General features: G+C 42.8%; 1 protein-coding gene across 1 annotated transcript in view; it reads right to left on the bottom strand.

The window, feature by feature from the left end:
- Positions 1-14,018, bottom strand: part of LOC124719035 (putative mediator of RNA polymerase II transcription subunit 26) — a 28,797-nt gene extending 14,779 nt beyond the window's left edge. The window contains exons 1-3 of the mRNA XM_047244703.1: positions 13,966-14,018; positions 3,052-3,271; positions 202-375 (exon numbers count right to left, since the gene is read on the bottom strand). Of these exons, the coding sequence (XP_047100659.1) occupies positions 202-375; positions 3,052-3,271; positions 13,966-14,018 (447 nt within the window). The remainder of the gene's footprint in view (positions 1-201; positions 376-3,051; positions 3,272-13,965) is intronic.
- Between the last annotated feature and the right edge of the window lie 757 nt (positions 14,019-14,775).

Here is a 14,775-nt window from a genome sequence, read left to right as displayed (position 1 = left end):
GTAAAAAAATTAATTCATTGTTCGTCCTGCATCATTGTGTTATAATACTGCTATGAAAGTAAAATCTTGGTTATCTTCCATTACATGGCATGGTCCCATGGGGGAACTATGCACATTGTTTTGTGTGAATCCCTGCAAATTGTGCAAGCTTAAAGGCTCACTTCTGATGGAGTGTGCTACTGACGATGAGAGTGAACCTACCGAAACGTCCTGTGGCTGCGGCTGCGGCTGTACGGGCAGTGAGAAGGGCAGCACTGACTGCTGTATCAGCACCTGCTGTCCCCTGCCGTCTGGCACCTGCCTACTCAGCACGGGGCTCGTGCCGGACTGCAGCAGCTGCTGTTGGTGCTGCTGCTGCTGCTGCTGCGCCCGCACCTGCAAAGCCGACACTTCACTTTATATATGTAGGAAGAGAAGATTTAGTCCAATATTTCTTTTATTTACTTACTAGAACATGACCGGAACTATCATTTCATGTTTGATTGCAGTAACGTTTGTGATGGATGATGAATGCAATGTATGTGCCAAAGATAAAAATATATTTTTTTGTGTAATATAACTACAATTTAACAACTTCCAGTTTATTTTACTTTACGTAAATGGCCGAATTTTTTGATTGCATTGACTTAGAAAGTGTAAATCTTTTACACTGACAGGAGAACGTAGAATTAAGGTTGTGACATAAATTTGAAAATTCGCCAAACTGTTGCCACAGGAAAATAGGTCTTAACAAACTGAGAGACAACAAACGGATAAAAAATAATAAAAAAAATTTTCCCTGAGATATTGTTACAAACTAACTATTTTTTATTTTTTCCTTTTATTGTGTTGTAAAACCTTGCTTCTTGCCATATTTTATAATTCTAAGTTAACGGAAAGCACCCTATAACTTCTCATGAGTGAGTTTTTGAGTATCAGAACATATGACATAAGTGGCCGAATCTTTTGAGAGCCTGAAATTTTTTACATCGCTCCGGGACCATAGAATTTAGTTCGTGACACGAATCTGAGCTTGATATGCCAATCTGTTCAAGAGTAAAAGGAAACAGACAGAGAGACAGACGGATAAAGAAATGAGAAAAAAAATTATGTCACATACTTAAAAATTAACGACTTTCTGACATTTCTTTTATCTGTACTGTGAAACGTAGCATCGTGCCAAATTTCATGATTCAACATGAACGAGGAGTACCCTATAGGTTTTGATGAGTGCGTTTTCGAGAAACAAAACATCTACATCTACATATATACTCCGCTAGCCACCAAGCGGCGAGTGACAGAGGCCTCAATTAGTGCCAAAGTCATATCCCCCCCCCTCCCCCTCTGTTCCACTCGCGGATCGCGCGAGGGAAATGCGACTGTCTGAACGCCTCAGAACGAGCTCTAATTCCCTCATATTTGAATGGTGATCACTGTGCGATATGAAAGTTGGTGGTATTAATATATGCTCTACATCCTCGGCGAAGATCGGAGTTAGGAATTTAGTGAGCAGCCCCTTCCGTTTAGCGCGCCGTCTGTCTGCAAGTGTGTCCCACTTCGAACTTTCTATGAGATTTGTAACGCTCTCGCGATGGTTAAATGTACCAGTGGCTAATTTTGCCGCTCTTCTTTGGATCTTCTCAGTCTCTTCAATGAGACTCAACTGGTAAGGGTCCCATACAGACGAACAGTACTCCAAGACTGGACGAACTAACGTATTGTAAGCTATTTCCTTTGTTAAAGGACTGCATCGCTTCAGGATTCTATCAATAAACTGCAATCTAGAGTTCGCCTTACCCCTTACTTGTGTAATCTGATCATTCCATTTGAGACCATTTCGAATAATCATACCCAGATACTTGACTGATGTTACAGCTTCCAAAGACTGATCATTTATTTTGTACTCACACATTAATGGGGATTTTCGCCTTGTTATACGCAGTAGATTACACTTACTAATATTGAGAGATAACTGCCAGTCATTACACCACACATTTATTTTCTGCAAATCCTCATTGATTTGTTCACAACTTTCGTGTGATACTACTTTCCTGTAGACTACAGCATCATAGCCAAACAGTCTAATGCCACTGTCAATAACATCAACCAGATCGTTTATGTAAATCGTAAAAAGCAGCGGACCCATTACGCTGCCCTGGGGCACACCTGATGTTACGCTTGCTTCTGTTGAAGTCACCCCATTCAGGACGACATACTGCTCCTTGTCTGTTAGAAAACTTTCTAACCAACCGCACGTGTGAGTGGATAGACCATAAGCGCGCACTTTTTGTAGCGAGCGACAGTGCGGAACTGAGTCGAACGCCTTTCGAAAGTCGAGAAATACGCCATCAACCTGGGAGCCGGTATCTAGAGCCTGTTGTATATCATGTACAAAGAGGCCCACCTGTGTCTCGCATGACCACTGTTTCTTAAACCCGTGCTGGTTTCTGCAGATGAGCTTGTCAGAGTCTAGAAAGGTGACATAAATGGCCATATCTTTTGAGTGCATTGTCTTAAAATTCTTACACCGCCAGGGGACCATAGACCCTAGTATGTGACACAAATTTTAACTTGATGTGTCCACCTGTTCGCGAGAAAAAGTTGGAGAGAGACAGAAAGACAGACAGAAGGACAACAATGCTATCCCATAACAGTTCTGTTTTAACAGATTGACACACAGAATCCTAAAAATCAAGTGGAGGAGGACCTGAAACTAGGAAATTTCTTCTAACTTCATACAAGGTTCAAGATAAACTGACAAAACGGCGGGGAGAGCGGTGTGCTGACCACATGCTCCTCCATATCCACATCCACTGATGCCTGTGGGCTAAGGATGACACGGCGACCGGTTGGTGCCGTTGGGCCTTCATGGGCTGTTTGAGCGGAGTTTCGGTTTTTAAGAGTCGAGTTGCTTCGAGAAGTGGCCTAAAGTGCTGCAAACAGAGTTTAATTTTCTTTCCACGTATCTCCTTGGTTTCCTTTATTGGTTGCCTAATGTGTTGATTGTCGGATAGTTAGAAACCCATGATAAGTTGGTGTTGATTTGTTTGTCAGCCTGTGTGGGTGAGCTACCTGTTGCTGAGGCGATGCGGGCGTCGGCAGGAAAGCCGGCAGGCGCTGACTCAGCGCTGGGGAAAACCCGCGGAACTGCGCCGCATTGTTGTTGTTGTTGTTGTTGTTGTTGTTGCGCAGCAAGGGTGGGGGCGGCGGCTTCAGCTCGGCGCCCACGCTGGGCAGCACGTCCACGACGCCGGGGTTGGCCGTCGCCGACTGCTGCTCCTGCCTCTGGGACCTGTCACACACACACAGGGTAGCCAACCAGTGAGTCGTCAGGGTAACCAATCTACCTCCAGACTTCACTCTACTACTTAGCCTTCTGCGATCCCTTGAGGCGAGGGTTTTGATCCGTTAGTATCCTGTCAGTGAAGAATGCAAAAAAAAAAGAAAAAAAACTACAGTAGGGGGAGGTGGGGCACAGTGTAACAAAACAGTTTTTTCCTTTAATTTTGAAAAATTTGTTTGTGAAGACATTGTTCTTCTCATGCATTTTTCTCCCTTAACAACCGTCTCACAGACTCAATAACAGTTTGAAATTGGTGTAGTTACTGAGAAGGTCAAGTAAAAATGCAAACTGTTACGGTGTGCCCAGTGTGGGGTAGAGTGTAATACATATTGACTGTAGTGTAACAAGTGTTTCCATTGCTATAACTTGTATTATACAACTGCTTCAGAATACAACCTACAGTTAAAGATTAGGCAAAATTAATATTTAAAATCTTTGAAAATAATTTCATTTTTTTTTATAATTTTCATTGAGCATAAAAACTTTAGGCTGACGTCAAATTTAAGGCATAGCTGCTGCCTTTTGATTCTTTGAAGTAAACAAGTGTTTGATACAACCATTGCTAAATGTAAATTTTCATGGCTGAAAATTCCAGGCTATTGAGCTGTGTTCTTATGAATTTCTTATTCAGAACCAACAACAAGATATTCCTCCAATCATGTCATAATAGAGAGGAATATTTTAATAAAAACTGTTGCTAAACTTTTTTCCAGCATATATGTTGTATCGGTTGTGTGTGTATATACAAATGCACTTGGCATTTTGGCCCTGCTATGAAGAAATGTTACTTAATAGTTATCTTCATCTTCCTTATTCCTTATCATTTTATCACTCTTGAGTTCTTAGAAAGGACCCCTATTGAGATATAATTGAGTTCAGTAGCTGATCTACTGTTTTCTTCTTTGCCCTGATTTTAATCTTTAATATCTCCATTGTCTGAATACTCTAAAATATTCCACATTTTTTATTTTTCTATTTCGTTGTTCCAGGCAAGTCAGATTCTCTGGATTTCTCTTCTTGGTTTTAAGTCTTATTATCCTGTATAGTCACTCACTGCCTTGAATGATCTGCAGACACTTTCTTTTACTGGCTAATTTGTTACAACGCATGTTATTCCCTCACTCTAACTTTTTGGTTGCTGGTTCTATCATTAGCTTTAGGGAAAGCTTGAAAAATATCAGGACCAACCAACTCTTGGTATCGTACAGCTACCTCAGTTGGTATATTATACTGAGATGGGCGTCCTGAGACTCACTTTGTACCTCGTCATTTTTTGTGCCAACCAGAGCAGGGGTTGTACTGCTCACATCGCGGAAACAGTGTTACACTGTGTCCCACATAAAACCATTTATATAATTTTATAAGTTTCGAAAAAAGTGCAAAACACTACGAATTCTTTGCGATAGAGTATGATACAGTAGTTACTTATATCTAATTTCTGCTACCGGTCACTTTTTTATTTTATGTTTAATCTAAAATAATACAACGGTTTTCTAACATGTTCTGTTCATCTTCAGGCGTTTATACATACATACAAATGTTACTTAAAAATCAACAGTCTTAAACTAGATTAATCTAAAACTCTTTGTCCATTGTTTGTTACTGTAGCAGCTGGTGTGGCCTTTGAATACAATAATTATCCACTATAAATAATTATCCCACACAGTCACGGTTCACTAACACAGCCATTATGGCCGAGAATAATACTAGTATACGACTATGGCCATAATACACACAATTAGAGCAATTTTTCAAGAATGTAAATAACAGAGTAAATATTATACTATGATACTTTGTATACCTCAAAACACATTTTTTGCACTACACACTGAAGATGAAATTTAATCCAAAGTATGCTGACCAAAGGTGGTAACGAATGAAAACCGTAAAAAGGTTATTCACAAGGCTACGAACATGTTCACTTACCCACAAATCGGAATGTTACACTGTGTCCCATGTTACACCATACCCCGCCTTCTCCTATTTACTGAGTAGGGATTATAAGAAAATAACATTCGGCATAAGTTCAAAATAGCAATGCCAACAATAACACTCTAAGCGATACCTTTGTTTATTTAAAATGATCATGAGACCCTTCGGCCCTCTCATACATATGGTATTTTTACATCATTACTTAAGAATTTTAATATGATAAGTTGAAATGAAGTTCTATGGGCGCCTAAAAAGGCTAGACGAGAAAAAAATAAGAAACCAATTTTTAACTTTTGCATGGAAACTCAAAAATATCAGTGATGTGGATCAAAGCAATGGAAGCAGAGCTGCGGAAATAGAAATATCATGGGAAACATTTGAGGCAAAAATAAAAGGTTTCAAGGGCTTCCAGGAGAAAACAAAGTGAAGGACAGGCGCAATGTCGACAGAAAAAAATGGAAAACTACAGAAAGGACTAAGAAAGAAAAAAGACCTAAGTTACTTCAAGTGGTTCTCAATGGGCCAAACCAATGAAGGAAATAGTGATTGCAGGAGATGAAAGATGTATTTCTTGGTGTACACAAGTGGTATTTTCTGAGATAGCAAGTTCTGAGGGAGAGCAATTTGGGTAGATGGCAAACTATCTTTTTTGGAAATGACGAAGGTTTGGTTGGAAAGAAAGCTATTTAGTTGAATCGGTGTAATGAGAGTGTACAGGAACAAAGGCAGACATAATTGCTACTTAATGTCAGTAACTGTTTGTCCGTTACTGTGACGAAAATGTAGGTATACCTTTGTGCGCACGTCTATTCACGTAACGTACTTAATTTAAATGCCTTTATCGCCCACATACGCACAACGATGGGGTTTTCGTACTTTCGTTCAGCATCTTGTGCGTCGTTTGCTTAACCTTCTGGCTTCCAAGACGCTGCATAATGGCGACTTACGGAAATTATTTTCTTTTGCGGTATACAGGAATATTTCAGTAATAATTTTCACTCAACGATGTTTGTTGTTTGCATCATCTGCAATCGATTTCGAAGCCTTTTATGGTTTCAGGGACTTAGTCACAATTATTGTAATGGTGTTATGTCTATGTAAGTAACAAAAACATTTAAATTAATAATTTTACATGACTGGCTGCTGCCAGGGAGTAAAAGAATGGAAATTTGGGATAAAATTCGTGTAGCCGCGAAGAATATGTAGGGAGAATGTAGGAATAACATACTAGAAGTTAATCAGTGGGGTTTCAGCGTTGGTATTGGAGGTGCATTTGAAGATCACACATTTTACATTTTTCTTGAATAACTTGAAAACCGCCGTTTCTAGCGAAAATGTTTTCCAGTATAAAATGAAACTAAGCAACACTGCATTTCATACAAAAAAAGGTCCTTCTAATTTTTGCTCTAGGAAATATGGTAACGACGTCACAGAGGCTGGAATATTAAAAATAGTGTTTTAACAGTACAAAATCGATGTTTATTGTTACATGAAGCGGGATAAGAACAAATATTAAATGTGGGTACGACATTTAAGTGCAGTAGAACAGCATTAAGGGATAAATTGTGTTCTGGGGGTGTAACAGGATGGAAAAACGGGGATGGAACTTAGATGCGTGAGTCAAGTAGGTGACCGAGTATAGTTAAGTTCTTCCCTCTTTCATAGGTCTGCAAAATGAAGACCGCAGGTAATTCCGCATTGCCATTACAGCAGTATGTCACCAAAAACAACTATAGGATATTTCACAAAGTTATACCGACTCTGCCCCAGCTTTTACTGTCGACTTCTCTCATGCGAGTAGACAAAATAACTTCACTGAACACCTGTTCAAACAGTGGAGTTAATTTCAGTTTATTAAAGCACTCCGTCTTCAGCCCACGAGTGAACTACCGGGACCATCCGACCGCCGTGTCATCCTCAGTGGAGGATGCGGATAGGAGGTGTGTTGGATCAGCACACCGCTCTCCCAGTCGTTATGATGGTATTCTTGACCGAATCCGCTACTACTCGGTCGAGTAGCTCCTCAATTGGCATCACGAGGCTGAGTGCACCCCGAAATACGGCAAAGCGCATGGCGGCTGTATGGTCACCCATCCAAGTGCCGACCACGCCCGACAGCGCTTAACTTCGGAGATCTCACGGGAACCGGTGTATCCACTGCGACAAGGCCGCTGCCAATTTCAATTTATTAAGTGATTCTTTATTTGGAGTTATTAAAAGAGCTACTACATAAAAAAGGACAATAGGTGGAGCTGTTGGTTGCTCTGTGGGACGTCATCGTCAACCATTAGCTTCAATTGATCAGGAATACGTGAAGAAACTTGTGGACTATCTTCCTCTCAGAACTGAGGCCATTATCAATTGCAGAGGTGTTGTAAATACGATGGCGTGACGTCTCCTCGTGGAGGCAAGGCACTCAAATCTAATCTCTGGTATAGTTATTTGCCATGTAAGTGGATAATGGTAGTGGAAACCTACACTTGCACCCAGGTAATAATATTTTGAAATCGTTGAGTGTTTGAATCAGAGATGAAAATCTAAGTTGATGCAGATGAGTAGGAATGTAGAGTAAATACCTAGGTGCAACAATGCAAAGCGATATGAAATGGGAGAAGGATGTAAGGATTGTAGTGGAGAAGGTGAACGGTTGACGTCGATTGATTGGGAAAGTGTGGTTCATCTGTGAAGGATACCGCATATAGGAGACTAGCGCAACCCATTCTTGAGTACTGCTCGAGTGTTTGGTACCTGTACTAGATCAGATTAAAGAAATGCTTTGAAGCAATTTGGAGGTGGGCTGCTGGATTTTTTTTCCAGTAGGTTTGAACAACATGCAAGTATTTTGGAATCCCTGGAAGGAAGGCAACGTTCTTTTTGGGGAGCACTATTGAGAAAATTTAGAGAACTGACAGTTGAAGCTGATTGCAGAATGATTGTACTGCTGCCTAGACACTTTTCGTGAAAGAACCACAAACGTAAGATAAGAAAAATTGGGACTCATACCGAGGCATATAGAAAGTGATTTTCCCCTCACTTCAATTGTGAGTAGAACAGGAAAGGAAATGACTAGTAGTGCTAGTTGGTGCCTTCTGATACGCGCCTTGCGGAGTATGTACACTACTGGCCATTAAAATCACGAAGATGACGTGCTACAGACTCGAAATTTAACCGACAAGAAGAAGATGCTGTGATATGGAAATGATTAGCGTTTCAGAGCATTCACACAAGGTTGGCGCCGGTGGCGACACATACAACGTGCTGACATGGAGAAAATTTCCAACCGATTTCTCATACACAAACAGCAGTTGACCGGCGTTGCCTGGTGAAACGTTGTTGTGATGCCTCGTGTAAGGAGGAGAAATGCGCACCATCACGTTTCAGACTTTGACAAAGGTAGGATTGTAGCCTATCGCGACTGCGGTTTATCGTATCGCAACATTGCTGCTCGCACTGGTCGAGATCCAATGACTGTTAGCAGAATATGGAATCGGTGGGTTCAGGAGGGTAATACGGAACGCCGTGCTGGAGCCCAACGGCCTCGTATCACTAGCAGTCGAGATGACAGGCATCTTATCTGCATGGCTGTAACGGATTGTGCAGCCACGTCTCGACCGCTGAGTCAGCAGATGGGGACGTTTGCAAGACAACAACCATCTGCACGAACAGTTCGACGACGTTTGCAGCAGCGCGGACTATCAGCTCGGAGACCGTGGCTGCGGTTACCCTTGACGCTGCATCACAGACAGGAGCGCCTGCGATGGTGTACTCGACGACGAACCTGGGTGCACGAATGGCAAAACGTCATTTTTTCGGATGAATCCAGGTTCTGTTTACAGCATCATGATTGTCGCATCCGTGTTTGGCTACATCGCGGTGAACGCACATTGGAAGCGTGTATCGCCATACTGGCGTATCACCCGGCGTGATGGTATGGGGTGCCATTGGTTACACGTCTCGGTCACCTCTTGTTCGCACTGAGGGCACTTTGAACAGTGGACGTTACATTTCAGATGTGTTACGACCCGTGGCTCTACCCTTCATTCGATCCCTGCAAAACCCTACATTTCAGCAGGATAACATACGACGGCATGTTGCAGGTCTTGTATGGCCCTTTCTGGATACAGAAAATGTTCGACTGCTGCCCTGGCCAGCGCGTTCTCGACGTCTGTGACGAACTGAAAACGTGTGGTCAATGGTGCCCGAGCAACTGGCTCATCACAATACGCCAGTCACTTATCTTGATGAACGCCATCCAAGCTCTGACTCAACGCCCAGGCGTATCAAGGCCGTTATTACGGCCAGAGGTGGTTGTTCTGGGTAGTGATTTCTCAGGATCTATGCACCCAAATTGCTTGAGAATGAAATCACATGTCAGTTCTAGTATAATATATTTGTCCAATGACTACCCGTTTATCAGCTGCAATTCTTCTTGGTGTAGCAATTTGAATGACCAGTAGTGTATGTAGATGTAGATGTATATTTAGATCACCACAAACTGTGTGACGTGATCTCACCTGAACCCCTGCAGTCCCGGCCTGCCAGAGAAGAAGGCCTGCTGCTGCTGTACCACAGACGGCGGCGGCGGCTGCTGTCCCAGAAACAGCTGCTGCTGTTGCTGCTGCCTCTGAGACTCCAGCTGCTGCTGCCTTTGCAGCTGCAGCTGCTGCTGCCTTTGCGCCTGCAGCTCCAGCTGCTGCTGCTGCCGGAGCCGCTGTGCCTCCAGCAGCTGCCTCTGCCGGTGCAGTTCCAGCAGCTGCTGCTGTTGCAGCTGCCTTTGTCTCTGCAGCTCCAGCTGCAGGCGCAGCTGCTGTTCCTCCACCTGCCTCTGGCGCTCCTGCTCTGCACGTTGCTGGGCCAGCAGCTGCAACACGATCAGGCATAGAAGCAACACGCCAGCAGAGCGAAACTACACATGTTATAATTCAAATTTTTTAATAAAGTAATTATAGAGACAAATTTTGCTGGTACTTAATAGAAGTGTCGGTCAAAAAGTTGCCATTCGAAGGAAGGAAGGAGCATTGGATTTAACGTCCAGTCAACATAGAGGTCATAAGAAACGGAGCAGAAGCTCGGATTGTGTCTAGGATGGGGAAGGAACCCGGCCGTGCCCCTTCAAAGGAACCATCCCAGCATTTCACCAACTGCGACATAATCGCATATACAAACAGTGATCCAATACTGTAAAATACTTCTTTATTCCAGTCTCTGATCACAATATGAATTCTTTAGACGATGACCGGTTTCAGTCTGTAATGACCATCCTCAGATCTTTTTTATGCCATATCCTAAAGTGATACGGGCATAATGGCATCGTCAAAATGCTGATTATATTTATATGTTTTGACGATGCCATTATGGCCGTATCACTTTAGGACATGGTGTAAAAAAGATCTGAGGATGGTCATTACAGACTGAAACCGGTCATCGTCTAAAGAATTCATATTGTGATCAGAGACTGGAATAAAACAGCATCCCAGTATTTCTCTGCTGCGACTTAGGGAAATCACGGAAAACCTTAATCACAAACGCGAGTCCAGAATTTTAATACGAAAAGCTGAAGTATAATTATATGGATAACTAAACAGGCTACATGAGCACAGAATAAAAAATGAATTTTTACCTTTTCTTTACTGGAGCTCAAAAAAATCAGAGATGTGGATCAAAAGAGTGAAGGTAGACATGAGGGGAATGGAAATGTTGGAGGAAACGTTCAGAGCTAAAGTAAAAGGTTTCAGGTCCTTGCAGGAAAAAACACATAGGAAGACACGTACAATGTTGCCAAAAGAAGACGAAAAAACAATAGACAAAAAATGGAAAACTACGAGAAAGAACGGATTACGGAAGGAAAGAAGACCTAAGCTACTTCACGTGGTCCTCAATGGGCGAAACGAAGAAAAAAATAGTGACGTTAGAAGATAAAAAATGTATTTCTTCGTGTAAGTGGTATTTTCTGAGACAGCAAATTCTGATGGAGAGCAGTTCAGGTAAACTGCACAAAATATCTGTTTTGCGAAATGAGGAACATTTGGTTGGAATGAAAGATATTCTGTTATATCGGTGTATGAGTGCGTACAGGAACAAAGGCAGACATAATTGTTACTTTATGTCAGCAAGTATTTGTCCGTGACTGTCACGAAAAGGGCTTCCATGGTGCCGCATAATGGCCACTTCAGCTGCAAATTATTTTCTGGTGGAGTATATGGAATATTTCAATAATAATTTTCACTCTCACTCGCGCCGTCCCATTCGAAGGTCATACAGTCCAGAAATGGTATACCAATCAGGCAAAATCACCATGAACATTCAGGCAATCATCCCACAGATACAGTAGTTAGAATATACCTGTTTAGTAGAACACCATGCCCGAGTGAGTGAAGTAGTATGTAACTTTTTGATGCACTTCCTTGACCAACAGGTATCATCGATCCTTCAAGTCCTTTGAAACGTCTCTGTGAAGTCGTTTCATAAGACGCTTGTCGAATTCGGTACAAGCTACTCATTTTACTACCCGATTTTATCTCAATTCATGAAGTCTTCCACAATGACTGAGCACTCAAATAAGGCATATTGAATATTATAGGTGTGTTTTAACGTGGTTTTCGGTTTTGTTTTGTGGGAAACGCAGAGTTGGTCATCGTCTGCTGGGAACAGACGATGTTGCTTCTCGTTTGAAGGAGAGCACAGGATGACCAACTTAGGTTTGGAATACCTGAACAGAGAGGTTTACCCATCTTAGTCGAAGGCTGTGTCGAAGGCTGTTTTTGTGTGCGAGGTCGGTGACGGAGGGCTACCCCTCTGGTAGCTTCCGCTGCACGAGGAGCTAGGTAATCTGGAAAGAGAAAGCGGCACTCTTCGGTGAATGCTTGGTGAGTACGGATCGTAGCTCCTAAGGGGGGTTTCAGGTGATAGGAAGCAGGTTGAGTTAGGACTTCGTCATGTTTAACTGGTGAAATACTTAAGAATTTTAGCTTATCTGAAGCATGTGAACCGAGTTATTTTTGATGTTATATTTTGTGAAAATTGCTTTTGTCTTTGTGTGTCGATTTTGTGCCACGTGTTTGGTAATCAGTGACCCTTCTGGTCCACCACGGCACCGCAATAGGCTTTATTTTAACAAAAAAATGGTTCAAATGGCTCTGAGCACTATGGGACTCAACATTTAGGTCATAAGTCCCCTAGAACTTAGAACTACTTAAACCTAACTAACCTAAGGACATCACAAACATCCATGCCCGAGGCAGGATTCGAACCTGCGATCGTAGCAGTCCCGCGGTTCCGGACTGCAGCGCCAGAACCGCACGGCCACCGCGGTCGGCTTCATTTTAACAGTTTGCTTGTTTAATCACCTACAATTTTTGCAAGAATATCTGTTCTTTCGTGCGCTTTCTACAAAGCAGCACAACAGTTTGAGTCAGAATGCACCACGTTTTCTAGTTCGGCCGTTTGCAAGCAGCAGACGCAGTTAGTATGTTAAATAAATGGCTCTGAGCACTATGAGACTCAACTGCTGAGGTCATCAGTCGCCTAGAACTTAGAACTAAGTAAACCTAACTAACCTAAGGACATCACACACATCCATGCCCGAGGCAGGATTCGAACCTGTGACCGTAGTGGTCGCTCGGTTCCAGACTGTAGCGCCTAGAACCGCACGGCCACTCCGGCGGGCGTATGTTAAATAATTATCGCACAGCCTTGTGTATTGGTTAAACCTCTGTCCAGAATAGTGCATGCTTAGAATCGTAATGCAACTCTCACTGAGATATTTTTATGGTATTAATGCAAAGGAGATGATAGTATAATTGTCTCCCACCCCCGTCTTCTGTGTTTCTTCTTGCTGCAGTTAAATTGTGCTCTGTTTCATTCTCACGTAATTCTTACTTAAATATTTCGAGTCAGGCACCAGTTATGTGTAGTTAGGATGTGCAATCAAATATTTAGTTACAATAAAAGATAAATCCTTTGGTGTCGATCTTACCCACTTACTCTGATTTCCATTCCTGAATTAATCAAGTCACTTCATCCACGACATGGAGTGCTGTTTATCTGGCTGCTTAAAAAAATTTGCGTACTTGTAATTAAATTATTAAAGTAATTAAACTAATAATTTTTCAGCTCCGTTTTTTCTAAATGGTTAGGAAGGGCTTGGGCTGGTGGCGACCCTGAATTTCTGAATCTTTATCATTAACTGTGTGAGAGAAGCAGATAGAAATGCGAGATAACGTATATGGCTCGATGAGAAACGTCGTAAACATAGCAATACGTTACACTTTTTTTGAGGAGCGAAGGCGTGATAATGGCGTTTGGAGAGATCAGGACTGTTTGGAGGGGACTCGAGTGTCTCTCAATTGAGATGGCGTAATTTCGATGTTACCACATTTGCGATATGGGCATGAAGCAGGAGCACCCCTTAACGTAGTTTTCCCGGATGTTTCGCCTTAATTGTACACCATAATTTCTGCAATGCTGATCACTACCAATCCCCAGTGATGGACACATCAGGTTCCTTGAAGGCAATAAGTTTGGGCGCCAGTACCCAAAGAACATGGTGAGGATGAAGTTCCAACAAGCGACTGGCTCTTTCACTTCTTGAGTCGAGGGGCGTCTTGAAGACACCACTGCCTCGACGACGCTCTTTGCTGCAGCTCGCCTACCACTGAACACCAGCGGCCGAATGTCTACCGGCAGCACAGCTCAAACAGTTGTGGCTCTACTCGGACCGCAGCTGCGCCAAGAAGTCGGCGAGCAGCACGGCTTTAGAAAGCATCGCTCTTGCGAAACGCAACTCGTCCTTTTTTCACATGATATGTTGCGAACCCCCCCCCCCCCCCTAACACCATGGACCAAGGACCTTGCCGTTGGTGGGGAGGCTTGCGTGCCACAACGGAGGGGTATCTGTTGAGAGACCAGACAAAGGTGTGGTTCCTGAAGAAGGGCAGCAGCCTTTTCAGTAGTTGCAGGGGCAACAGACTGGATGATCGACTGATCTGGCCTTGTAACACTAACCAAAACGACCTTGCTGTGCTGGTACTGCGAACGGCTGAAAGCAAGGGGAAACTACAGCCGTAACTTTTCCCGAGGGCATGCAGCTGTACAGTATGATTAAATGATGATGGCGTCCTCTTGGGTAAAATATTCCGGAGGTAAAATAGTCCCCCATTCGGATCTCCGGGCGGGGACTACTCAAGAGGACGTCGTTATCAGGAGAAAGAAAACTGGCGTTCTACGTATCGGAGCGTGGAATGTCAGATCCCTTAATCGTGCAGGTACGTTAGAAAATTTAAAAAGGGAAATGTACAGGTTCGATAATATGGGAATTAGTGAAGTTCGGTGGCAGGAGGCACAAGACTTTTGGTCAGTTGAATACAAGGTTATAAATACAAAATCAAATAGGGGTAATGCAGGAGTAGGTTTAATAATGAATAAAAAATAGGAGTGTGGGTAAGCTACTACAAACAGCATAATGAACGCATTATTGTGCCCAAGATAGACACGAAGCCCACATCTACTACAGTAGTACAAGT

Source organism: Schistocerca piceifrons, chromosome 10 (genome assembly GCF_021461385.2).
Source record: "Schistocerca piceifrons isolate TAMUIC-IGC-003096 chromosome 10, iqSchPice1.1, whole genome shotgun sequence".
Taxonomy (NCBI): domain Eukaryota; kingdom Metazoa; phylum Arthropoda; class Insecta; order Orthoptera; family Acrididae; genus Schistocerca; species Schistocerca piceifrons.
This window is presented reverse-complemented; position numbering and strand designations above follow the sequence as displayed.